This window comes from Sander vitreus, chromosome 15, assembly GCF_031162955.1.
Source record: "Sander vitreus isolate 19-12246 chromosome 15, sanVit1, whole genome shotgun sequence".
Classification (NCBI taxonomy): Eukaryota; Metazoa; Chordata; class Actinopteri; order Perciformes; family Percidae; genus Sander; species Sander vitreus.
In genome coordinates this window covers 10,187,122-10,215,108 of record NC_135869.1, presented here as the reverse complement: position 1 = coordinate 10,215,108, position 27,987 = coordinate 10,187,122, and the positions used below count along the sequence as shown (strand labels likewise).

The following is a 27,987-nucleotide window of genomic DNA, read 5'->3' as shown; positions in this document are numbered from 1 at the left end:
TGAGCCGAACCGTCGCTCCCTCAGCTGAGAGAGGGAGGGGATGGGGCAGGCTGGTAACCGGGCTGGAACGGGGAGAAGCTGCAGCCTCCGTCTCTCAGGTGCTCTGATGGAGTGAGCCGGGCAACGATGCGCCTTTACTTCCTTTCTCTGTCGACCATGGAGAGGGTAAGACACACAAACCCGTTGGTGGCGGCTGAAATCCACCGTGATGTTCGGTACACAGATCTAGCTGTGCGTTCGACCGTCCAGCTGTTTTTATGGGTGGGGGGAGTGGGGTGGTGCGGGGAGGGGGGCAGTGGGGTGTTGATAGGAAATAGACGCCTTGCAGTCGGAATAAAGCCAAGGCGGCGCTCCGTTTTCCGACGTTTAGGTTTATCACAGCACTAAAAATAATCCAATTGAATGATATCTTCTGATTGAATGTGTTAATTAGGCCTACATCATTTACAGCATGATTGGCACCTCCTGCCATGATGCCGGTGTGAGGCTATATATCCTGCACAGCCCTACATGCATTAAATGCATGTGTTTCGCCTATTTAGGTCATTTATTATGTTAAGACGGCAATTCATTTCCCGTCCTGACACCCTGAGGATAATAAGCCTCCTGAATCACCCAGAGTATTTCTACAGATGGGTTCCGGAGCCGTAGAAAGGAACCCATTTCCGCACGTAATTACAATTCATGATGACACCCTTTTTTCTCACATGAATGTATGAAACAGCGCCGCATCTTTCTGCTACCTACAGGCCTGATAATTGTTCTGTGTTTCCGTAACGACTGCTGAGGGAAAGGTACCATTCACGACTCATTTCCGTTTATCATCCGCATTCATTTTCACCATTATGACTATGGACGTTCGGCTACATAGAGCCAAGACATGCACTGATGGGTGAATTAGCCAATACGTTGAGTATCGCGATGCCAGTCAGTGGAAGAGAGAGAGAGAACGCTGCTGCAATAGCAATGGCTATTCTTTCTTTCTTTGAGGTCTGGAGAAACGCCTGAGAAAGGTATGCGTGTGTGTGTGTGTGTGTGTGTGTGTGTGTGTGTGTCAGGATGGATCATATATGTGTTATGTTATGAGACAACCTGGTGGGAAATACAGTCTTTATTATATTTCTATCATCATCTTGTGTCCCTCCATTATTTTTGTAATATCAGATTTAACTCACATTTGCCTAAAAATATCCTCTCCCTTTTTTTCTTCTTCTCTTTGCAGGTTCATCTCTCATCTCAGTGAAGCCTGGGCCGGGGGGTCAGAGGTCATCCACCAAACCTGCACTTCTCCCTCTTACCCCTGCACCCCCACCCCACCCTTCCACCAGACCCTCAGCACCTGTCACCCTACATTGTATCCCCAAAAACCACACTTTTCTCTCACGTGCACATTCACAGAGCTGCCCTGTTGGTCTCACCCCCTGCACTTGCCTCTTTGCCTGCCACCCAATTGGCTTGCGAGGAAATTCCCCCTAACCAACGAAGCAGCTGTTGGCCGTTTCATGACGAGTCAGTGGCTCCTCAGACGCTGTGCTCAAGTGTCCTAGACAGCCTCTCAGATAACGCCTCTCACACCCAGGCCTCAAGATGATGTGCGAGGTGATGCCCACCATCTCGGAGGACGGGCGCAGCGGCGGAGGAGGCGGCTCGTCTTCCCCGGCGGGGGTCGGAGGAGGGGCGGGCGGAGGGATTGGAAGCATCGGCGGCTACGGCAGCAGGGATTCCCGCGGTAGTGCCGGTAGTGGTGGCGGCAGCGATGAGGGGGGCAGCACTGGCAACCTGGAGTCGCTGATGGTGAACATGCTGACGGAGAGGGAGAGGCTGCTGGAGAGCCTGAGAGAGACCCAGGACAGTCTGGGGACAGCACACCTACGCCTCAGAGATCTGGGCCACGAGAAGGAGTCACTCCAGAGGCAGCTGTCCATCGCCCTGCCACAGGTACGATGACTCAGGGGGTCAGGAGGTGGAGCTGCTCACACACCGCAAACAATCTCACCAGTTTGGATATCACATAATGCTGTTTCAGTACTGTACTGTACGGCACATCTCTCAGCTTTACTGCTTATAATCCAGCCTTATTATTATTGCACTATATACCTAAATTTGGAACAGGTCATATTTTAGTGTTGCCTTGTCAATGTCCAGTTGGAGGTGTGAATGAAGGAAGGTTTCATCAAAAAGGTATCTGTGCAACTGGCTTGAAATGCTATTGCATGTAAGGCTGTAGACAAGTTCAGTATATGTGCATTCAGTTTTTACTCTGCATGTTTGACTTAAAGAAACACTTCACCCCCATAATTAAGACTCAGTCAGAGTAAAATGTCTTTTAGATTTTGTATCCAAATGCAGTGCATGGTGGATTGAGTACAAGTGCAATATTTCCCTCATTATCTCCGTTTGTTACTCAAAGTGCTGACAGACGCATCATGCACATCCTACAGTAGCATGCTGGGATACATTGCGCTGCACGCATGACTGAAGCATTATCATTGAGGAAAATAGAGGAGCTGATTCAGTGAATATTGGATACCTGGACACGTTTTTTTATTTGTATATTTACAAAACATGCAATGTTTTGTTAAGAAGCTGTTTTAAGAAAGTTGCTTGGTATTTTATGCTTTCATTAGAGCCGGAAATATACTATTAGCTGTTAGCTTTGGGTGACCGTTCAGATGGAAGTATTGGTAAGTATTTGCTGTATGTTTTGTGGGTATGTATGCTGACTTCAGTGGAGTGTTGACACGTGGGTGTGTAGTTAGGGTGAACTGCACCTTTAAAATCAGGTACTAAATTAAATTGGGGATGTGCATACAATATAATATAATATAATGAAGTTAGGCATGTTATTATGAAAAGGGGAAAACAGGCATGCTCAGCTCAAATATTTTACCTTTTAGGTACCAACTAAGAAAATGGTGTACATTCACATAATATATAATATATATATGCTTTATAGCAGCAACAAAGGTACATGTTTCAGCACTTAGACAGAGCATCAGTGTTACTGCATAGTGGTAGTGAGTGAGACATGGTTGTTGACAGCCTAGTTCGATATTTTAAATCAGCCGACAAGTGCACTCAAGTCATCTAAAAAAAGAAAATGTAGCAATCATATTAACAGTATATGTATGGTAGTTCCAAATGATGCTATTTTTGTTGTTTTGTTGTTATTTTAAACGAACATCTAAATGCAGTAAAAGAAAAAAAGAATACAAAAAGAACTTGAACTTGAAGATTCATCGTTGTGAGCAGCAGAGTTGGACGAGTACTAAAATAAAGACCTTAGTGTATGTAAAAACACCAAAATCAAAATGGTAAAAAAAAATAAAATACTCCATCACAAGTAGATATCCTGCATTCAAAGTATAATCTTGTTCTGTATCAAAAGTACTGGTAGTGAAAATGGTTCCTTTCACAGTGTTGAATTATTGATGCTAACCTGTTAGCAGGGTTATAATGTTGTAGCCTCTCCAGGTGGCGCTGAGTCTGACTCCTTCATTGTTCTGCTGCGGAGTTTAAAGTACAGCAACAGTCAAATGTCCGACATTAACATCATTCTTTCTTTTCTTGCATTAAAGCTCTTTAGATGATGCTACAAATATGACATTAAAATAAGGCTGTAGTGTAAAGTCGTCAAGAGAAATAACAGTGGTTAGTTAATGAGCTCTATAAGATTTTATTCTGCAAAGTAACTACAACCAGAGTCCCCAAATAGAAATACTTAAGTAACGATACCTCAAAACTGTACTTAACTGTAGTACAATTCTTTACATAATTATGCTGGATGATCAGTCAGTAACCATGACTACTGAGTGTAGTTGGTATGTTGTTTTTAATGTATATTTAAACAAGCTGCTTAAAACGTAGCCCCAGTTTGTGCCCCTTTGTATTACTGTTTGTATTCAGAGCTCATCTGATTTTCTGAAAGACATGGCTATCTCGATCTTTCTGCTGTTGGACAGGTTCTTCTGTTTCAGTTGTACAAATTGAGCAAGGAGATATGTCATTTAGGAAATGCAGTCACAACGTGAGAAATGAGCTAAAAATCGTATTTATCGTTCAGCTGTTGGAATATTTTTTCATCCAGGATGTTAGAAGAGCCTTTGAGGATTGTGGAAATACTTTCAGAGCAGCGGTAAGAGCTGTTAAACAAAGATTGTTATCATTTTTGGATACTTTGTGATTAGAATGTGATGGGAGAGGTACAAACTGATGATTGCACAATGTTGCATTTGCCCCTGTAGTGCAGGAGCCATTTATTATATTCTCCCACATCCCAGTGCCCGAGAGCTAATCATTTTGTAATTCCACTCAACATACAAGGGCTCCATCTCTATTTTCAGGCAGGAGTCATTGTAGGATGCCTTGGGCGGCGTTGATGCCTCCCTCATTGTTAGTGCACTATTTCTCTATGGCGCAACGCCTGAACGATCAAAATGAAATAACAGATGTAGCGGCGCTGCACATTCTAACAGTGACTGGACATTAAAGGGCCATATTACCTCACTGAGAGGAGATCAATATGGTGCACACATCTACAGAAACACACACACACACACACACACACACACACACACACACACACACACACACACACACACACACACACACACACACACACACACACACACACATACAGCCAAAGGGACACATGGAGGGCTATGAAACATTCTACAGTAGATGAGTTCACAGAGTTTGCCTGTGTTCGACGTTGCCAAGAGAGAAAAATAGGAGAGAGGATGGAGAGAGTGACAACATGGCACACACACACACACACACACACACACACACACACACACAGAAAAAAACCTGGTGATATGAAACACACAGAGACTAACAAATCAAGGCCATTTGCATATTGCTGCATGCTAATGAGGTGGCTTCTAGAGTCTGTTTTAGATGTGGTGTATCATGACAGGGGGAGATTGAAATGGATGAAGGGGGAGCGTGGCAGAGATGGGAGAGAGTAAAAGAGGGGAATGCCAGAGCAGAATGATTTGCATCGACCAAAATGACGGCGCCCGAAAGAGACAGAGGAATCTAGAAAGTGATTGGTACCTGCGGTCCATCTCTTGCACTCCATTTTTTACATGAAATAATCACAGAAATATGATATCCTTTAGGCCCAGAACATGCCATCTGTACACAGCATTTCCTCCTACTTCCATCTTTTTAAATAAGCTTCTTCCTTTCACGTTTTTTTCCCCCTCATCCTCCCAGTCAGCTCATGAGCCTAAAACCTTGTTACAGACTGTACATGCTGTACTTTTTAAACACATTTTGGCTGGGAGAGGGTGTGAGGTAAGGCACTTGTTTGCTGCCGTGTGGGTGAACTGATCAGTGTTAACACCGAGCAAAGATAACAGCAGCATGCATCGGTGCCCTTAAATGTCTTGTTTGCATTTTTTTTTTTTTTTAAACACGATTCGGCGCACGCACACGTGGTCGAGGACAGTGTCGTGTGTGCATCATCACGTCGCCATCACACATGAGCAGAGTGGACAATCAGTGCATGGACGAGTGCTCATGCTATAGTATGTGTGCATAATGTGTTCAGTGGAGGTTACAGCTGGATTTTTGATAATAAAGAGGTGTAGTTTACTTCATAGGCTGTGTACTTGTGTTATTACATTATCTGGGTCACATAACAGTGATATAACCAAAAGGCGTATCCTGGAATTCATTCATAACTTTAATTTGTTTAAAAAAAATAATACATAAATAAATATTTTTAAATTTGACTGAGAGACTATTCTATTCTAATTCTATTGTAAATCGCAATTATTTCTGAGACAATGAATTGTGCAGCAACATTTGGAATTGTCACAGCTCTAGTGGAGGGTTGTGATGACAGAAACTAAGACATCTCTGCTGAAAGTTCTGCTGAAAGTGCTTTATGACGTCGCTCATCCTCTCTTTGTTGATTTGTTGTCATAGATACCGTTTAGTTTGACTAAAGGCAACAGATATTTCTTCATAACTATCATGTAGCTAACCTCCCATTATACATAATCGGATTAAATTACACAAAATCACAACAATTCAACTGGACACTGCTGTCAGTTGGAAATATTAGACATTATACTGCGCTGGCCTCATTCCAGCTTCTCTCATGCTTGTTTAAGCTCCAGGCATTTGTTTTAATGACAGGCATATGCACAGCCAGTCCTGGTTATTGAGCAATTAAACCAATTTCAGGTGCAACACGTGCAATAAAGCTGGTTGTTATATTTTACATCGAGGCCTGGTTTAAGACTCCCAGTGGCCATTAACTGTGAGCGCTGTGGTAGATATGGCAAAGATTATACTGTATGTGCTGTGTGGAGCGGTTTCCTCTTTCAGCCATAGCTGCCTGTCTGTGCATGTTAAATTCTGTGAGGTTGATTGTGTGAGTTTGCTAATGAAATCAACATTTGTCCAATTGTTCACTGTAATTAAGTGTGCTGTGTGGGTTAACGGAAAATATTGGCAGTACACATTAAACGTTTGCAGTTTTTTTCTTTGTTCTTATGTTTAATAGTATATGGTTCTTTGGGATAACTGGCCAGAGTCAGAAGAGGTAACCTCATGCTGAGATGGTACCATAGAGTTTGGGGAAAACAATGTGTTGACTGATTTTCATTTGTTGGTTTCAGACCCTCTGACTCAACATTTATCAGTCATACGAGGCAGTAATCCATTAAGGAAGCAACAGAGCAACAGAATAAAAATGTTTTACTGACAGTGCAGATTCAATGCAACACAGCCATAAGCCATAGGACCTGGAAAACTTCACTCCCTAGTAGGGCTGAACCATTAATCCTTTTCAAATCGAGATTTAAGAGAAGGGGATTCGTTTAGATCGTGAAGATTGCGATTAATCGAATGTGCAATATTTAGTCAAATGTTTATTGTAACATTTGGTTTAGCATTTTTTATTCCTAATGCTGGAATAATGTTACATATCACAGATTGTTTACAGAAATGTCATATTTTCAGGGGATTTTATTTTTTATTTCTTTATTTGACATGATAGAAGGTACCATATGTAAATGCTGCTATTAAACTGAGGCAGATCAGACATTTCAGTTTACAGGAGAGTACTGATATTTTCTATTGGAATTGTGTTTTATTATTATAACTTTAGCTTTTGTGTGAATGCTCTGTGTGTTACTGTTCAATGTTCCATGTTTATTAAAAGAAAAACACGTATTGCTGGTTTTATCTGTTACACACTTCAGCTAAACATTTTTTTTTAAATCGCACATCGAATCGGAATCGTAATATTTGGCAGAAATTTGATTTTTTTCCCCAGATCGTTGAGCCCTATTCTCTAGCCACAGCAGGTTTGGGGAAAGTGAGAAAGAACAGCGCTTCATTCTAAAATAGTCTCACTTTGCCAGACCCAGGGTCTGGCGAGTCCACACAGAAATCCAGGATGGGAGAAAAACGTGCTCTGTTTTATTGGCATTTCTTTAAACCAATCACAATCGTCTTGGGCGGTGCTCGCGGCAAAATAGCCTCGAAAAGGAACTTGTTTCGGTGGAACGTGTGTATGTTCAAAGGTTGTTTTAGTCGTGCAACAGAAAACTCAGATTGGACAGATAGTCTAGCTAGCTGTCTGGATTTACCCTGCAGAGATCTGAGGAGCAGTTAACCATAGTCCTCATGAATCCACCAGAGTTTAGAATGCCAACACAACGGCAACGGAGCAATCCCGGAAGTGGAACGTAAAGGATATAGACTATTCTAAAATAATGTGTTGCTACAGTTTGCGGAGTGTGTGTGATCCTGACCTCATGCAGCAGCATGGAGTCAATAACAGCTCCCTCTTGTGACCCTGCAGGAGTTTGCAGTGCTGACCAAAGAGCTGAACCTCTGCCGGGAACAGCTGCTGGAGAGAGAGGAGGAGATAGCCGAGCTGAAGGCAGAGAGGAACAACACACGAGTCAGTACACTTATGTCTGTTTAACATTATCTTCTTTTGTTATTTGGTTAATTAAAGTTCTGGTCTGATTCTTTTGGCATGAGTTTGTATCTGTTCTGAAAGAATTCCCAGCGAAATGTGAACTCTAATCATCTGAGACCGTTTATAACCGATACGAGGTGCACCGTGGGGAGGCTTTATTGTACAGTATGTGAACCACATGTGTTTCCAGCTGCTGCTGGAACATCTGGAGTGCCTGGTGTCCCGTCATGAGCGCAGCCTAAGGATGACCGTGGTGAAGAGGCAGGCCCAGTCCCCAGCCGGGGTCTCCAGCGAGGTGGAGGTCCTAAAAGCCCTCAAGTCCCTGTTTGAGCACCACAAAGCTCTGGATGAGAAGGTCAGGGAAAGGCTCCGGGTGGCTTTGGAGCGAGTGGCGTCCCTGGAGGAAGAGCTGCAGTCCTCCTCTCAAGAGGTGGGTCCACGTTTCGGTGCTTGTTTCTCACAGGTGTCAGTGAATGAGTCTCTCCTGACCTTTCTCCTCTGCATTGTTTCAGGTTCTGTCTTTAAGGGAACAAATCAAGCGACGGCAGCAGGGACTAGACAACGGTAAAGAGGTAATGGGATGCATTTCTTATACAATTTCAGAAATGTAAATGCCTCATAAAGAACTTTGACATCCATGATGGACCTGTAGTGCTATCAGAGTGACAGTAGAAACCCAGAAAGGTGAACTTCCCACCTACCTAACATGAGAAAAGAGTCAGTGTAAAGTAACATCAAGAGGTCTCTGAGGCTGTAGACATAGCGGTGCTTTGAGATGAATGCTAACCATCAGCATGCTAATGTGTCAAACCATTCTGAATTAAGTATTGTGTTGCTGCAGAGACGTCCCAGCCTACAAATCATATCCTACAGACTAGATCCTCGCTAAAATCACATTATAATCATGTGAATTTTAATATTTTTCAATGAAAATGAGAATAATGATACCAAAATGAACATTCCATCCGTTATCGGGAACTATAAAGCAATCGCAAAATCACTCAATTAGATGTCTTCCTCATTTCGTGCAGCCCCTACCATTAATTTAAGGAAATCTTTTCTCTTCATTCAGAAGCTTCCCAACGGACCTTCCTCCATCCTGGATGACGCAGACATCGACAGGCAGCGAGAGGGCGAGATAGAGCGACAGAGGTCCGAGCTGGGACAGCTGAAAGAGAGACTGGCCCTCATGTGTAGACAGGTACCCGATTCGGAGGCAGTCTTATGGTCTAGTGCTTACTCCAAAACAAACCAAATATCACAAGCCAGGAGATGCTAACAAACAGAAAATGACGTGTGCTCGCTCAGCCTTGTATCCCCACACTCTGGCTTCCCGTCAGGTCGGGGAGATCGAGGAGCAGCTGACGTCCGCCAGGAGGGAGCTGGCCCGATCGGAGGTGGCCAACCAGAAACTACAGAGGGATGTGAAAGAGGTGAGACTCGCCGAGCTGTTGACAGACAATAAACCACCACTATGTGTGTCTGTCACAGTGGCACAAAGAATCTATTTTGCTCATACTCACAGAAATATTTACCAGTTTGCTATGGTAACAAAGCCATTTGCCTACTTGGCAGCTGTTACTGTACGCACCAGAGCCTCTACCCTGTAGCCATGGTGACAGTGCCATCGGTAATCAGTCAATGTAGCTGTTTGAAAGGTGTGTGGGGGGCATTTTCAAACGAGAGCTAGTCGAAAACAGTTTACTCAGCAAACCTTCTTCCCTTTATGTCTACCCCCGGTCTAACTGCTTCTCCTCACTCGCTGTTCTTTTATCTTCCCACTGTCTCCCCCCTGCTCTCCCCTCTCTGTCTCTCTTTGACTTGTGCAACTGCATAAGTGGGTGCTTCTGAAAGCTGTCAACACCAACTATTAACCAGTCATTATCATTCTTCAGCTAATAGCTGTTCGAGCCCAGTGAATTCCCTTTGATCAACACCTACTTGTAAACTTGACATTTGCCTGATCCCACTTTCTCTGTCTGGTCTTCTTCGATTTCTATTTCTACATCCGAATCTTTACATACACTCAACAATGTTTTCTTCACTTTAATTCTTCCAGGCACTCTGTCAAAGGGAAGACATGGAAGAGAGAATCACCACGTTAGAACGCAGGTTTGTGTTTCTGTCCTTCCGTGAACTCTCATTACCTTCTTCCCCAAGCGTGCTCCGCTCACTGCTCCGTCTGTCTGCCGCTTTTGTTCCATTATGCAGGTACCTGAGTGCCCAGAGGGAGGCGACGTCTCTCCACGACACAAAAGATAAACTGGAGAACGAGTTGGCCAGCAAAGACTCGCTCTACAGACAGGTGGGGGAAGTCCATGCTTCTGCTGTTGACTCGCATCTTGGCCACGTTTCACGTTGGCACACAGAGCGTGCCATTAATGTATTTTCTTTTTCTCCCCCGGTGGCTTTAATGATGTCTGCGGCCCTCAGCAATCTTGCGCTCCGAGTTTCACCTCCACTCCCTCTCATCCTTGTTTTCTTACAGAGCGAGGAGAAGAACCGGCAGCTCCAGGAGCGTCTGGATGATGCCAAACAGAAGCTGCAGCAAACTCTGCAGAGGGCCGAGACACTACCTGAGATCGAGGCCCAGCTTGCACAGAGAGTGGCAGCACTCAACAAGGTGTGTGTGTGTGTGTGTGTGTGTGTGTGTGTGTGTGTGTGTGTGTGTGTGTGTGTGCACATGTGTGTGCACGTGTGTGTGTGTGTGTGTGTGTGTGTGTGTGTGTGTGAGTGTGTGTGAGTGAATCGGAACACAAGATATCAAATGACTTGATGAATACCAATTGTTTTCATCAAGCGGTGCCAGTAATTCATAATCAAACGATCTGAAGATGAAAGCCAGCTCATGACACACAGCCAGCTCAGCTATTTGATCCTTGGGCGCTCAACATGTCAAGAACTGCATGCGCATAAATTCTTCATGACTGACTGATTTAATTGCTTGAATGTTAACCTCCAGCATTCCTGTAAACACAATACTCACTCAATGCCAAAAAATAACTTAATTCACTCTCCTCCAGGTAGCCAAACCTATTCAATGGCTACACTTACTTATTGCATGTTCAGCCAAGATGACTTCCTCGGAAGGATAAGATGAATGGACACAAGCAAACAAAGTGTTTTGTTACGCTGTGATCTGTACAGGCATGTAACTAATTGGTAAACTCGGTCAACAAGCTGTTTCCTTTGTGTTAATTTGTATTAGGCTCTAACCTCTTCCTTCCTCTCCAATCACTCAGGCAGAGGAGCGTCATGGTAACTTTGAAGAGCGACTGCGACAGATGGAGGCGCAACTGGAGGAGAAGAACCAGGAGCTACAGAGGGTGAGTCATGCTTGCTTTTCCATCTCTCTTTCTCCTCCTCTGTTTTCATCCTCCCCCTCTTTAATGCCGTTCCTTTTGTCAGCCCTTACAAAGGCACACTAAACCATCTATTTAACCGTCCACATTCAGATAGAAATCTTTGCCTCTCACTCTCAGTCAAGCAGAATGCTTGTTCTTAACTCCCCCCCCTTCCTCACACTTGATTTTTTTTCTTCTCGCTCTCTCCCCCTCAGGCGAGGCAGAGGGAGAGGATGAACGATGAACACAACAAGCGTCTCTCCGACACGGTGGACAAGCTGCTCTCTGAGTCCAACGAGCGGCTGCAGCTCCATCTGAAGGAGAGGATGGCCGCCCTGGAAGAAAAGGTGACCTGCTCAGACTCAAACCACAAATCACAGCCTCTCTTCATTTTGATCTAGACCTCCTAAATCTGCAACAGAAAATGTCTCAATCCCCCCCTCCCAATCAAGACCCTAAAGGTGCATCTCTTTAACCCAAAATAAACTCTCGGTGTCAGGTATGTTCACCTGGCAGCACCTCCCTGCCCTCCAGGAAGTGAATTCCCAAAGTGTCTCAGAGCAGCTGTGAATCCTACATCCAGAACAGTGGTGGAAAGTAACTTTACTTACTTTAAGTACAGTACTTAAGTACAGGTTCGAGGTACTTTTACTAGACTTGAGTATTTCCATTTCAGACTACTTTATACTTCTACTCCACTATATTTCAGAGGGAAGTGTTGTACTTTTTACTGCACTGCATTAGTCTGACAGCTACAGTATAGTTGCTTTAAATACAAAACATATAATCACATTATACAATCTAATGCATCAATACAGATTAAACTTCCCAGCAGTATGTCAAATATTTAGAATAAGTTCCACCTTGACCAACTGTAAAAATGCTACTTACACATTAATGCTATGATAATAATAATAATAATAATTATTAATCTCATCGCTGGTTCCATTTTTTTCTTTACCTACTTCCTACACTTTATTAACAACTTCCACCTATTTTCTTTCTCTTGTATTTACCGGAAGCATTTTCTGAGCAGTCAGCATCTCAAAAGGAGCATGTTTACTGTAAATCACAGAGATTAGTGTCTATTTGCAGCAGGAAAACCTAATTTTGAAGGCACAGGGACATAACATATGGGTGAAACTAGGCTTAAACCACTCTGTTCCATTTGAACAGTCTGGGTTAAAAACCGAAAACTGGCTGGCTTATTAAACATTGCAGTGCTGTGTGTAGGTAACTGATGTCCTCTTACAGGATTTCTGGGTGTTTCCCAGTTCTCCTGTGTATAATCCCACTGTAAGACCACTTCACTAACCCTGCTGTCCAGTTTCTCATTCAGAATATACTGTTATTTTCCAGTAATAAACTTCTCATTCTTCCACCTCCAGAATGCCCTGTCTGAGGAACTATCCAACATGAAGAAACTCCAGGATGATCTCTTGGCAAACAAGGTGCCTGTGCCTCTCAGCTTCACTCTTAGTTAAAGCTAAAGATGTTCTGGTACCATTTTTTCCTTCCCCATACCGATTCCGATACCTGAACTTGCGTATCGGCAGATGCCGCGTACCCATCAGATACCAGTGTGTAAAAAAAATACATATATTTATGTATATATTATTATGTTTTAACAGCAGTATACTACTATCCCTGTATGAATGTGATATGATTGCTATCTTTGTTGTTAAACTCTTTGTGAAACATGAACAAACACAAACAATAAATGCCACAGAACTTTCTTTTAAAATCCAGTTTGGCAGTCAGTCGTAACGGAAACAAAGAACATGAATAAACTACTAAAAGTAGATTTTCTTCTGGGCTAAATTTTGTTGTATGGGATCGGTGCATAAACTCAAGTACTTTGCGATACCTGCATTTTAGGCAATATCGGAGGCTTTTCCATTGCTGGTATCGGAACATCTCTAGTTAAAGCTAGTAGACATATGTGTTTTTTTTCCCGCCAACTCTGTCTGTTTCCCACCCTCAGGACCAGCTGATAGCGGAGCTGGAGCGGATTCAGCTGGAGTTAGATCAGCTGAGAGCGAGGCCCGGGGGCTCTTATTCCAGGTTTGTTACTGTTTAGACACAGAAAGAGTGAAACTATAGACTGTACTGTATGGACAGCGCATGTGTGACATCATCCATTGGTTTGAGATCTGCTATCTGTTGTCGAGTTTGCCGTTACGGGCGCAGCCATCCTGGTTGCGGATGTGACGATTTTAGACGAGAGGGAGGAGTGAGGGAGGAGCTGCTTACACTCTACGTTACGTTACACACTTTCACTGGCAATCACATCATAGCCACGCCCTAAAACACCTCCTGCTTTATCGCCGATTTTAAAATCAACGAGACCATAATTAAAAAAATTAATGCAGAATTGCAGAAGACTTAAAACTAGCGATTGAGACCATAAACTCATTAAATAAATAATAAATAAATAAATATTGATAATATTGATTGAATATTGATAAATAAATCAAGTGAGAAGTGGGTCACTTTCTCATAGACTTCTACAGAAACCGAACTCCTTTTGCAACCGCGTGTGTCGCCCCCTGCTGGAATTCAGATAGAATGCAGGTTTAAGGCACTTCCGCATTTGCAGCACTTCGCCGAACCGGATGGGTTGTCCATTAATATTAACAGTCTATGAGTGAAACTCTAAACATGATGAAGAGTCTCCAGCGTTGTCTGGCTGTAAAGACGCCAGTGTTGTGTCGTGTCTCTTATCTTGTCAGACATTGTAGAGAAATCACTCCACGTTGGAGGCGTTGAACACTGTGAGCTCTCACAGGGCTAAAAACAGTGTTGATATGTACAAACACTCATTGACTGGGTTCCCACACACACATACATGATCCAACACTTCTAATTAGCACATTGTCGTCTGCACATCTCAACACTTGTAGCCTTCTGTAAACCTGTTCATGGGAATGTGATGCACTAAAATCACCAGTTTTCTTCATATTTTATATTCTTTTAGTTTTGTTATGACCAGATGTGTTACGTTTGTGTTTTTCCGTGTTCCGCCACAATCTTATCCACCCTGCAGGGATAATTACCATTTCCTCTTATCTTGCATCATCTTCTTTTTCCCCCCGTCTCTCCAGTCGCTCTCTGCCAGGTAGCGCTCTGGAGTTGAGGTATTCCCACGGGAGTGGTTCGCTCCCAGCAGGCTCGACCACTCACCTGGATCCCTTCGGTAACGCCTCGGCTGGGGGCGTGGTCAGGCGAAGTCACCGGGCCCGTTGGAGCTCTGCCAGAGAGGACTCTACCAAGGTGAGAATCCAACAAACCCAGATTCATTCTCATCCATTTGCATCTTGTTGCAATTGTTTCCTCTTAGAAGCATCAGTTACACAGTTACTTTTCTGTTCAACAACAAAACATGGTAAAATATGCGACATTATCGTGTATACATATAAGTGTAGTGCTGCCACGCCTGAAAAAGAGAAACATATCAGTATAACATTATTATGTGAAGTTGATGGTAGTAACAAGATGTTTTCATGTTTTAACAAGATATTTTCACGATATATCAAGATATTTTCACGTTGCGTTATAACAAGATATTTTCACGTTGCGTTATAACAAGATATTTTCACATTGCGTTATAACAAGATATTTTCACGATATAACAAGATATTTTCACGTAATAACAAGATGTTTTTCCGTTTTAACAAGATAATTTCACGATATTTTCACGTTTTAACAAGATATTTTCACGTTTTAACAACATTTAAACTTATCAAGTTATAACAAGAAAATGTTCTTGTTATTACAATATACTATTAATCACTACCATTTATCAATAATGTGAAAAGTTTCACGTTATAACAGTAAATTATTCACATGATAATTTATTGTTATAATGTGGAAATATCTTGTTAAAACGTGAAAATATCTTCTTATAACGTGTAAAACATCTTGTTATTACAATAAACTTTTCTCGTAATAACGTGATACTGATAGGTTTTAGTTTTTCAGGCGTGGCAGCACTATGCTTCTGTATCTAATACCTTTACATCAGGAATTGGGAAAAATGTGTTCCATCTGAAGCGTCGTAAAGCCCTAATTTTCTCATCATTCTTTCTCGCAACAAAATCAGTTTTTTGTTCTTTCCACTTGAAAAGAAGAGCTTTTCTTGCATTTCTTATGTAAGCTAGTTAAGTGTGAGAGAAGTTGAGTAATAAAGTCTAAAATCAAAATGAGGTCTAATTTTTGGATTATTTAACTGCATCCGTTACCTGCAAGTTCATATTACATTTATCCTGATCTTCTATGACTTTCTTATTTCAATGAAAAAAAAAAAAAACATAAACTAATGTAACATTTTGTTTTTTCACTGAAGAACTACAGTAGTACTCTCTGTGTACAGTACCCAGACTGGGAGAGCGGGGCTCTACTGGGGACCGGGTTCGAGCCGGGCTTGGATGTGGGCTGCTCCGACGATGAGGACGACGGGGACCCTCGATTTGGCTCAGAGCTGCTGTCCCCCAGCGGACAGACGGACGTGCAGACCCTGGCCATCATGCTGCAGGAACAGCTGGAGGCCATCAATAAGGAGATCAAGTAAGGAAGCTTGGAGGGATGTTAGAAATACCTCGTCTGATGACAGCAACACATAACTACAGCCTCAAAAACATACGTATCAACACCTCTCTGACACTGTTTGAAGAAAAACTGCAGTGGTGGAAGAAGTACTCCGATCCATTAGGAACATTATTGATAAAACTAGAAGCCCTGCATTTAAATCTCTATTTAAGTAAAAGTACAAAAGTATTATTAGCAAATTTGATTTAAAGTACCAAAAGTAAAAGTACTCGTTCTCCAGTGACTGATATATACTATTATATCTGACATTAATACATTGTTAATACTGGTGCATCAATGTGTAAGCAGCATTTTTAACTTTAACTTTGGGCAGAGCAAGCTAGTTTCCAGTTTCTAGGATAAACTAAGCTAAGCTAACTAACCGACTTCTTGCCATAGCTTCATATTTATCGTACAGAAATCTGAGTCTGAATCTAACTCTCAGCAAGAAAAAGAACGTGCTTATTTTCCAAAATGAAGAACTATTCCTTTAGCTCTATCCTGATCTGTTCAGTGTTGCATGAACTTCACACCAGTACAGTATTTTAACTTCATCATATCGTCCAAATGTTTCAGTCCCTCTTATTCTACTCACCCTCCACTTTCCAACCCAGGCTGATCCAGGAGGAGAAGGAGAACACAGAGTTACGGGCCGAAGAGATCGAGAGTCGGGTCAGCGTGGCTTTGGACAGTCCGCCCATTCCTCCGTCCTCCCTGGGGAGAGACGGCACAGGACGGGGCTTCATCCCCTCGTCCATCACATCTTCAACCCTGGCCTCCCCCTCTCCCCCCAGCTCTGGACACTCCACCCCTCGCCTGCCTCACTCCCCGGCCCGCGAGACTGATAGACAGGTACGGCTGCTATTCCCGTCCCTTTTTTTTTTTTATCTCGCCTCTGTATTTCACCTCCCTGTTTATGCAAACAGCTCCTCCAGACAGTGAGTCGTGTAAATCATGCAGACAGGGTCAGAGGAGTGCAGTTATTCTAACTAACAGCTTGTTAGGTTGGGTGAGGTTGATTCAAATAACTTGTAGGATGGTATGACGGTTGGTGCCAGACACGCTTTTGGTTCCAGCATTTCTGAAACGGGCGGATGGATTACAAAAGATGGTGATTTAAACACCAAACATGCAGTCAGCGGTGATTGTGAAAGTAATAATGTTAACGTGGGAGTTTAGAACAGAATAGTTCAAGTGATGAAGCAGGAAAACAAAAAACAGCTTAGGACAGAAATTGAGCTTAAAAGAAAAATAGCTCTTGAGGTCGCTGATCATCCATGCTGCACACTACATGAAATATTAGTTTTTGAATATCCCTCTTTTCCCATTTCGTTCTTCAGAACAGCAAAGACGATGACCGTTCTCTCGCTCTTCTTGACTCAACGCCTCCTTCCACTCCTCGTGCACTGCGACTGGACAGGATGACCCTCACCCATCCAGGAGCGATGCTTGACGACCCCCGGGAGTTTCGCAGGTATAGAAGCCGCACATTAAATACAAACACAACCATCCTTTTTTATTTTCCCTCAGTGATTTCCCTTTGTCCCTTTCCAGTCTCTCGGCAGATGGCAGCAGCTCCAACAGCAGCCAAGATTCTCTCCACAAGTCCAGTAAGAAGAAAAGCATCAAGTCTTCCATCGGTCGGCTTTTTGGGAAGAAGGAGAAAGGAAGGATGGGCCAACCTGGGCGGGATGGATCTGCTTCTCTCGGTAAACAGATGGAGGATAACACTGACTTTTTATCAGTCATCCACGCTGTCAGCATTTTCATTTAAACATGTTTGCTCTGGCTCACTGATTCGAGGTATTCATCTCTATATTAGTCTATATCGACGACATTTCACTTCCGGGATTGTTCAGGTGCTCCCCAGAAATTCCGCCAGTTGTCCCTCATTTAAGCCAGGATGTCCGTCACCTTTTGCTTTCTTTGTGTCTTTGTGTCTTTGTAAACTCTGGTGGATTTCTGAGGACTATGGTTAACTGCTCCTCAGATCTCTGCAGGATAAATTCAGACAGCTAGCTAGACTATCTGTCCAATCTGAGTTTTCTGATGAACGACTAAAACAGCTTTTGAACGTACATAGGTTCCACCAAAACAAGTTCTTTCCCGAGGCTATTTTGCAGCGGCACCATTGCTCTGTCCGGGGCTTAGCGTCGCCCATGACGATTGTGATTGGTTTAAAGAAATGGCAATAAACCAGAGCACGTTTTTCTCCCAACCACGGAATGCTGTGTGGACTAGCCAGACCCTCCTCCGCAGCGCTGTGGAGGAAGGTCTAGCAATGCGAAACTATCTCTATATTATCTTTCATTCTTGTGACCTTTGACCCCACTGTGTCTCTTCCAGCATCTACACCCTCTGAAGACATTGCCTCTGGAGACCCAATGGGGATGAACAAGACTGGGACTCTGGGTCCAGCAGATAAAGACCGCCGCAGCAAGAAGAAGTTCGTGAATTATGTCTCCTCTTTTGTTTGGTTGTCAGAATAATATTTTGATCTTTCTCTTGAACGGCACCAAATATGAAACTCTTCCTCTTCTTATCAGGCATGAGCTACTGGAGGAAGCATGTCGCCAAGGACTTCCCTTTGCATCCTGGGACGGACCCACTGTTGTATCTTGGTTGGAGGTACTGTGCAATCACAGAGTCCTAAGGAACGGGAGATAATAACTAAAGAACACAATTTGGATCCATCTAACATTCTTTCCTCATATGTCCTCTTTTATTTAATCTGTTGTCTGCCTCCTTCCAGCTGTGGGTGGGAATGCCGGCCTGGTATGTCGCAGCCTGTCGCGCCAACGTGAAGAGCGGCGCCATCATGGCCAACCTGTCGGACACAGAGATCCAGAGGGAGATCGGCATCAGTAACCCGCTTCACCGCCTCAAACTGCGGCTTGCCATCCAGGAGATGGTGTCCCTCACAAGCCCCTCTGCCCCGGCCAGCACCCGCTCGGTGAGACTCGACTACATTTAACATTCTCATTCAAAGAAAAGTGAAGGAGTTCAAATACCTTGGGGTCTTGTTCGCGAGTAAGGGGACAATGGTGCGGGAGATTGGTCGGCGATTCAATTCAAGTTATCGCACCGTTGTGACGAAAAGAGAGCTGAGCCAGAAGGCAAAGCTCTCGATCAACCGGTCAGTTTTCGTTCCCTCCCTCACCTATGGTCATGAAGGGTGGGTCATGACCGAAAGAACAAGATCCAGGGTACAAGCGGCAGAAATGGGTTTCCTCAGGAGGGTGGCTGGCGTCTCCCTTAGAGATAGGGTGAGAAGCTCAGTCATCCGTGAGGAGCTCGGAGTAGAGCCGCTGCTCCTTCACGTCGAAAGGAGCCAGTTGAGGTGGTTCGGGCATCTGGTAAGGATGCTCCCTGGGCGCCTCCCTAGGGAGGTGTTCCAGGCATGTCCAGCTGGGAGGAGGCCTCGGGGAAGACCCAGGACTAGGTGGAGGGATTATATCTCCAACCTGGCCTGGGAACGCCTCGGGATCCCCCAGTCAGAGCTGTTTAATGTGGCTCGGGAAAGGGAAGTTTGGGGTCCCCTGCTGGAGCAGCTGCCCCCGCGACCCGACCCCGGATAAGCGGACGAAGATGGATGGATGGATGGATTCAAAGAAAAGAGAAATGATATCCACAAATGGTCTTGTGTCATAACCCAGGCAGCTTCTCTATAGGTTCAAAGGTAAAGAAGCCTTTAATTTGAGAACGCTAAGATCTTAAACACCTTCTTAATAAGGCCGGAGGTATTCGCCATGCTGAGCATAGACTCTGTGCTGATAATACACAAATGCTGCATTCATATTATCAGTATGAGGTACAGTACATGCTGAACCAGGTGTTTGTAGTTTTGAGATCAGTTAAAATGTTAATGATCCCTGGGAGATTTGCAGCAGAAACTACAAAACGGATACAGAAATAATAATAAAATGTAATTGACAGTATATAATATGAAATAGGGATGATGTCAAATGAAAAGCAGATTTTGTTAAATGGAATATAGGACATGTAACGTATCCTGCATGTGATAAATGTCAAAGATAATAAAAATATGAGTGTATTTTCCATAGGAGGACAGTAAACTGCGCTGGTGCTGATAAAGTTCCACCTATTTCACCTCAAAACAAAACTTGGCAACAAAAGCCTCACTTTCCCAAATTTTGTGTTCTCACACAGTGTCAAAGCCAAACCACATGTTGAAAAATGTCTTAAAACTGTTGCACGCACATGCGTTTGTGCTCCTGCGTTTTAATGTCTTCCTGTTCCAAGAAAGATAAAGTTGCAAATAACCAAAGACTCGATTTTGGGAGTTTGGAACAAATGCCAAGTTTTGGTTTGCCTTGGCTTTCCAAATCCTTTGCTTGGCTTGGTATTTATTTACACCATGAATCATATTAATGAGATGAAATGTTTAAAAAATGATCACTCACACACAATTTTACCAGATTTCACTTCACGTAAACCGGTTGAACCTCTTCTTCATCCCAATCACCATGGCGACGAGAAAGCAGTCTGCTGTTGTGGTTGGCCGACGTCTCGTAATGTGGCAGCATTAATGTACAAGCGTTGAGTCAGGGCTTTAGGCATGCGAGGCAATATGTGGTTTCGTCTCACCGCTTCATTTTTCCTCTCGTTCACAGTCGACCAGTAACGTGTGGATGACCCACGCAGAGATGGAGTCCCTAAACGCAGCCACCAAGCCTCCGGTTAGTGCCCCTGCTGTCCTGTCTCTGTCTGACCCTCTTTTTCTTTTCTTTTTTTCATTATTATTTTTGAATGATTTTAAGCATCTCGTCCGGTCTGAATCATGTTGACAAGTCTCTCCCCTCCCTCCCCTTCCCCTTCCTCTCTCTTTGTTTCTCTTTTTGAATTTCTACCTTTTTATTATCTCTTTCTTTGTGTGCCCAGGACATAGTGTTGAGCATCTTCTTCTCTTCCTCTGGTTGCTGTTTCAGTGTGAACTGCTTCCAACTAATTACCCGTTCACTAACACACTATTCCTTCCTTTTGTCCTCTTTTCCTGCTGCTGCTGCTGCTCCCTCCTCACCTGCTTCTCCTCCATCATCTCTCCATCCGTCCACCCTGCTCTTGACCCCTGCTCCTCTTTCCCTCGCCACCTCCACATCACTCTCTCCGGCTCTCTCTCTCTCTCTCTCTCTCTCTCTCTCTCTCTCTCTGTCTCTCTCTCTCTCTCTCTCTCTCTCTCTCTCTCTCTCTCTCTCTCTCTCTCTCTCTCTCTCTCTCTCTCTCTCTCTCTCTCTCTCTCTCTCTGTTTCTCTGTCTCTCTCTCTCTCTCTCTCTCTCTCTCTCTCTCTCTCTCTCTCTCTCTCTCTCTCTCTCTCTCTCTCTCTCTCTCTCTCTCTCTCTCTCTCTCTCTCTGTCTGCCTCTTCTCTCGGTGCTGCAGGAGCTCAAAGAGTTCAGCTGGGATCAGGTAAGGATCAACTGACAAGTCAGAATTAGCACAACACGATGCATATTTGTCCTCATTTTCTATCTCTAGTGAAACCAACCGTGAGTCATGAGCTGCTGATTTGCGCTACCATCAGATGTGAAGCCGAGCGTGAATCAGCGTTGATCATCTGTGGTTGTCCCCTCCAGATACTGGCCTATGGCGATATGAATCATGAGTGGGTGGGCAACGACTGGCTGCCCAGCCTGGGCCTGCCACAGTACCGCAGCTATTTCATGGAGTCCCTGGTGGATGCCCGCATGTTGGACCACCTCACCAAGAAGGAGCTGAGAGGACAGCTGAAAATGGTGGACAGCTTCCACAGGTAGAGCTCGGCTTCGACGTGGCCGCTCCCGCCTTTTTTTTCCTTTTCTTTTCACAGCCATAACTCACGCTCTTTTGTCACTTCTCGTGTTTTCACTCTCATTCTTTTCTGTTGACTATGTGCTTGTGTGTGGCGAGGGAAATTAGGGCTGCTCGATTACGGGGAAAAATCATAATCCCAATTATTTTGGTCAATATTGAAATCACGATGTTTTACCACGAGTACTCATTGGCTTTTGGAAAGATCTTGCATTTAAGAGATGTTATTAGAACATATGGAACTTAAAAAACAGTGAAACAGTTAAACAGATCAACAGTGAAAACACTTTGAGCTGTGAAATTTCCCTTAAAGTGCTCATATTATGCTTTTTGGCTTTTTCCCTTTCCTTTATTGTGTTATATATCTTTTTTTGTGCATGTTATAGGTTTACAAAGTGAAAAAAGCCAAAGTCCACCCCAAAGGGACTTACCATCTCCAACAGAAAACACTGTTCACCAACTGCTCCAAACAGCTCTATTGTAGTCCAGCCTTTACTTCGTGATGAACGTGCGTCACTTTGTAACTAAAACAGAGAGCTCAACACACAGGGTGAAACTAGGAGCTGCAGCAATGTGTAGTACATCAAAAATATGGTGTTTTTTTAAAATTAAACCATGTTAACCTATTCTGATATAACCTCTAAATACAATTATGAACCTGAAAATGAGCATAATATGAGCATTTAAATACTCCATTTTTAAATTCCCCTTCAGAACATGAGACAAAATAAGAGTTTACTTGCAGAATTACATTGTTTTTGTGATTGTTTGGAGCCAAAAAAGGGAAATATGAAGGCGTTAAAAGACGTGTAGGGAGAGTTCCTGTTGTTGTGAGGCCAGGCCCTCTTTTGAGAGGGTCACAGGCGTTGGATTGTGTTAATGCTTTCTGAGTAGAGGTGAGAGTGGAAACACGCTCTCAGTTAACCTGCTTCCAACCCTCTGGCACTTTGACCTCTCCCAGGGTCAGTTTGCATTACGGCATCATGTGCCTGAAGCGTCTGAACTACGATCGCAAGGAGCTGGAGAGGAGGAGGGAGGAGAGCGTCCACCACAACAAAGGTGAGCTCTTGTTTTACTGCCATTATCTCATTACTCATTAATTATTTACACAATTATTGCTGTTGGGATTTTAACCCTGTGTAAGCTGGATAATGTGTATCGGCCGCTTAAGAAAATCTATCAGAAAACACCAGTCATAAGAATGGAAAACATTTAGTACTCATCATTAAAGACTGAAAACAACTTAAGAATAGCTTAATCTGATGCAACAATAGCTAAATATAAAGAGTCACAAATTAACATTGTCTGACTTCTGTACAGGCAACCGCCGTAATGAAAAGAACACGAGAGGGTCATGATTTCTTGCGTAACTTACGTAATTAGCAACCGTATTCGCGTAGCTGGTAACTATACACTTTAATCTGCACAGTCTCACAATAAGGAATTCACAACAATTGCAAAGTTTTTCTTCTTCTTATTATTATTATTATTATTATTATTACACATTAATACTGTATCTTGCTCTGTCCCTTTTATTTATTTGTATATCTGTTATCAGTTAGTAATGTTATTTATTGAACCATGTGCATACAAGTACCCTGCTCACATGGACTTAAAAGACACCAACATATCAGATATGATCATAACTCTTATCGCTCTCTTCAAAGCCACCAGACTCCCCCAACAGTCATTTTTACCTCGCTAGTTCTCTCCTGTAAACTTAAACAGGGCAGTCTGACGGCAAGGTAAAGCAGTACATTGCTTAGCTCCCGTGTCGGTATTCCTGCTTCTCCAAAAATGCCGTCCGCCATCTACTGTAACACACTGCCTATGGATAAGTACCTCATAAAACCCCACTTCAAAATATCTGAACTATCCCTTAAATATTGGCAAACAAAACAAACATTTCCTTTGATTTCTGCAGTCGTCCCCATTGCTGGAAGATGTTTGGACCGCCCCTTGGTTATTGCTCCCCCTCTCCTCATACTTGGAAGAGATTATAAACCACAGCTTTCTAGTGCAATTTGGCTGTTATAACGATTACATAACTGTCAACAGCCTCAGTCATTAGACAAACCCAAACCACTCGCTCTCCCACCTCTTCGCCTTGGGATACACATGTTGTACATTTACAGTCAGTTCATCTTGGCTGATTTCTTCACAGAAGAATTTCCTGAGGGAGTAAATCTGTGAGTTTTTGTGAGTGTCTCATGTTTATCTTGACCTGCGCAGTCCATGTCAGAGAATAAATCGGTAAAGTGGGAAGATTTCACTATTTCTCCTGATCACTCATCAGTACTTAACAGGTAATTTAACCCCCTCAGAAGACCATTAATAAGCCTGCATGTTTCATCCAGCTTCAGGAAGTGAGCAGAATATTCAGAAACCTTATCTGGCTTTTAAAAAACAGCGAACGGACAGCTTGCTGTTTGCAGATGGATGCCTTCTCTCCCTCCCTTCACCTTCTCCTTCTCTCCTGCCAGATGTGATGGTGTGGTCCAATGAGCGTGTGATGTGCTGGGTGCAGACTATCGGTCTGAAGGAGTATGGCGACAACCTGCGTGAGAGCGGCGTCCACGGGGCTCTCCTGGCTTTGGACGACACCTTTGACTACACTGACCTGGCCCTGCTGCTGCAGATCCCCAATCAGAACACACAGGTAATCCACTTATGAAGAGGAAGTACAATAGCGAGAGAAGAGTTGGTTTTAAGGGCAAATATTTTTACCCCCTCCAAGCATGTTTTTTAGATTATATTTTTTTGTGTGGCATTTTTTCTTTTTTAATATATTTGAGAGCCGACAGCAAAAATGGAGAGTGAATCCGGAGGGGAATCATCAACATTGTAGTTATGTGGTATGAACCCTAACTGCTGAACACAAGATGTCTCCAAGCTCACTGGAAATGTGAGCTGGAGGCTTCGAGTTTCTTCATCACACTCGTTTAAGTCTAAGTTGCGTACCGGCTCACGATTGGCTACCAAACTAGTTCTGAGATTTAAAGTAAAGGCAGAGAAACTTTCCCTCTTTCAAAACACACTTCTAGTGTCAAACTCTGCACATGCATCGTGCATCACTCTGCACAGTGATCAAACATGAGGACTTTAAGTTACCGCTAAACAATATCTTGACAATCTATTTCACAATTTTCCATGCAGAACAAAGCCTTTTTTACTCCCCTTCAGGTTTTCTTTTCAGTTTAAAAAGCGTATTTAATAGCATTTCATTTTTGAATACAATTCACAATCATGATTAGTCTTTATTTACTTCAGCGGGGAAAAAATGGCTTTTGTCAAGCAAGGGCTTTATCGATGTTGACGATAATAGGTGGGGGGTTTTGTAGGTGTTTTTTTGTAGAATACATAACTTGCTAACTACTTTATTTCTCTGACATTATCTCATTACTCATGCTATTATTTCTCTGACCCTGTCCACCCAACTAATTCCTCTATTCACACTGTGCTGTTGTCTCTTTCAAAGCATACCTCAGTGGTTACTATATAAACACTTGCATTTATGTCCAGGTTAATTTACACAATTATCGCTATGTTTTCTTCTTCTTCTTCTTCTTCTTCTTATTATTATTATTATTATGACACATTATTATTGTATCTTGCTCTGTCGCTTTATTTATTTGTATACCTATTATTTGTATTAGTTAGTTAGTAATGTTATTTATTAACCATGCATGTACAAGTACCCTGTTCTTTTTGTAGAATACATAAGTCAAATTCCCTTTGATTCTATATGTACTATATGTGTCCATAACCTTTCAAAGTAACACGCCGGTGACCTTTGTTGCATCTCTCTTCATCGCTTCCTGTCTCCTGTCTGCTGTCTATTATAAAGGCTTGAAATGCCTTAACTCTTAACAATACCAAGTCACACCTGATATTTTAGAGTTTCAACTGTTCTGGTTTGAAGCAGGCATGATATTTCAACATAAACTAATGAATAGCAGCAGAAAATGTGCTATCTGCAGAGTCTCAAAGCTCTTGGTCGCCTCTCTCCTGCAGGCCAGACAGCTCCTGGAGCAAGAGTACAACTCCCTTATCTCCATGGGAACCGAGAGACGACCTGAAGAGGTCAGCATGCTAAATCATCTCGAAGTAATAAGTACATATTTGACTAAGTGATGGATTGTCTGAGCGGCCATCTTTCTGTTCACACGCTCTGTCTCTGTAGCAGGACGGAGCGAAGACGTTCACCCGCTCGCCCTCCTGGAGGAAGATGTTTCGAGAGAAAGACCTTCGGGGCGTGACGTCCGACTCCGCCGAGACCCTGCCTGCTAACTTCCGTGCCTCAGCCATCTCCACGCCCTCCGTTACCCTGAGAAAGGTTCAGAGTGATGGTGAGTACCACACGTGACCTCTGACACCTCCGCTCTCATATTCACATTTTTTTCCGGCTCCTCTGAGCCCTCGAGGCGCGTCTCCATTTAGACGATATGTGAAGACCTGTTACTCTATATGGCATTACTCACATGAAAAGCATGACAGGAATCAGGACACAAGTTCTGTCATAGCTGATCAGGTATTCTGCACGTAATAAAGGTGTTAACATCTTGGTTTGAAATGAACCTTGAACAGAAACATTAGTTTTCAGCCAGCAGTGGAGGAATGTAACTAAGCACATTTACTTAAGTACTGTTCAAATTCAAGGTACTTGTACTTTACTTGAGTATTTCCATTTTAAGCAACTTACTCCACTACATCTCAGAGGTAAGTAGTGTATTTTTTACTTGTCTGACAGCTTTAGTTCCTTTCAGTTGACAGTTTTCCATCCCCTTCCTGTCCAGTGAAAACCACAGATCTCAAGATGTGTTGATGTTGATCGTGTTCGTGTTCTTTTTTGTGTTGAGAAAATTCTCCTACTTTTTAAGCTAAATAAAACCTTTAAAAAAGCCTCTTGGATCAGCGGGAAAATGCATCGTCACAAAGCTGGAAACGGCTGTTTTTCTGACACCATGAACAGTTGACTTTTTAGAGATACGTGGTTCTCACTGGACAGCCACGCTACAAACATATGATGATCTCATAGAATATGATGCACTGCTGTAGATTAATCTACCCAACAGCATATTAAGGAGTTCAAATTAGCACGACGTCAAACATCTACAGCAGTAAAAACATACACATTAATGCAGCAGTAATGTTAATCAAGAAACATCTGATATAATAGGAAAACACTGACAGGGAACATTTTACTGCACAATGAGTACTTTCACTTTTCATACATAAGTACATTTTGCTGATTATACTTACATACTTTTACTTGATTAAGGTTTGACTGCAGGACTTTTACTTGTAGTGGAGTATTTTCACAGTGTGGTATTAGGACTTTTACTTAAGTAAAGGATCTGAATACTTCTTCCACCACTGTCAGCCATGTTATATAAGCCGCTGCACATGCACAGACAACTGGTTTGTTTTCATGCAACGTAATGACTTTTTCCTTTAGCAAAGGAACTGGCAATAACAAGGAGCAGACACTTCAAAGTACAGAGAAGGCCTATTATCCCTCATTCCACTTCTTAATAGCAATGCCTGTGGAAGGTCAGTGCTGTTTAAGGAATAGCAGTTAGGATAATGACCCGTCTGTGTCTGTTTCCCGGTCTCCAACACAGCCAGCTCTGGTGCCCGGGGTGAATCTGCCTCAGTGAGGACGTACTCCTGTTGAGGCGCTGAGGTGAGAACACTCATAAATGAAACTGTCTAGTAGTGTTGTTGGGTTTTATCTGTGTGGTGAGACAAAACTCTTCCGAGATGCCGTTCACATGTGCTGAGCACATTTCTTTGAACTTGGATGTTTTATGTATTTGTTTGTCGAGTTGGATTGGCTTGAGCCTGGGATTTTAGGTATTTAAGTGGTGGGTTTTGTTGGTGGGGATTTAGGCAGAGTTGAATTAAGGCCATGGAAGCAATGACATGCGAATAATGCTGTTTCTCTCCTCAGGGTGCTGACTGGATTGGGGCTAGAAAACCCTCTCGCTGATCCACGGGGAAAGAAGCAATGAATATAACCATTTAACTTAAAAATAAATCTATCGGTCTGACCATTCTGCAATAACAGAAGCAAAAGGAATAAAGGGGAAAATGACATGAAGAATGTATGGATGCATTTTCCGATCAGACTGGGAAGATTGAGTGGGATCAGCTGTTTTCTCTCTGTGTCTCTCGCTTCCTGTCGCTCTGTCTTTGCTTTTCCTCCCTCAGTGCGGCTGCGCCGCGGAGTTAATGAAGGGGCAACACCGGTGTTGGTCGCGCGGGTTCCCCCCCCCCACCTCTCTCTCTTCATTCCTGT

The 27,987-nt window shown here is 43.1% G+C and overlaps 1 protein-coding gene across 1 annotated transcript; it reads left to right on the top strand.

Annotated features, from left to right (window-relative positions):
* LOC144529581 (liprin-alpha-3-like) lies at positions 1-27,974 on the top strand. Its single transcript, XM_078268729.1, has 32 exons — positions 1-165; positions 1,223-1,938; positions 7,826-7,927; positions 8,139-8,378; positions 8,461-8,520; positions 9,021-9,149; positions 9,289-9,381; positions 10,008-10,060; positions 10,160-10,253; positions 10,437-10,571; positions 11,191-11,274; positions 11,508-11,639; positions 12,681-12,743; positions 13,277-13,356; positions 14,397-14,565; positions 15,638-15,858; positions 16,494-16,731; positions 17,220-17,353; positions 17,434-17,588; positions 18,226-18,325; positions 18,426-18,507; positions 18,632-18,832; positions 20,514-20,579; positions 20,782-21,092; positions 21,236-21,305; positions 21,473-21,648; positions 22,648-22,745; positions 24,170-24,345; positions 25,701-25,769; positions 25,870-26,035; positions 27,311-27,372; positions 27,640-27,974. Exons 2-31 carry the CDS (start codon positions 1,588-1,590, stop codon positions 27,361-27,363), a joined length of 4,101 nt encoding a protein of 1,366 aa, XP_078124855.1. The 5' UTR covers positions 1-165; positions 1,223-1,587; the 3' UTR covers positions 27,364-27,372; positions 27,640-27,974.
* The last annotated feature ends 13 nt before the right edge of the window (positions 27,975-27,987 follow it).

Coding starts and splice junctions, on each gene's coding strand:
- LOC144529581 (XM_078268729.1), top strand. CDS start 1,588: ATGATGTGCGAGGTGATGCCCACCATCTCGGAGGACGGGCGCAGCGGC. Junction 9,150..9,288: donor TGGCCCTCATGTGTAGACAG/GTACCCGATTCG, acceptor GCTTCCCGTCAG/GTCGGGGAGATCGAGGAGCA. Junction 10,254..10,436: donor AAGACTCGCTCTACAGACAG/GTGGGGGAAGTC, acceptor GTTTTCTTACAG/AGCGAGGAGAAGAACCGGCA.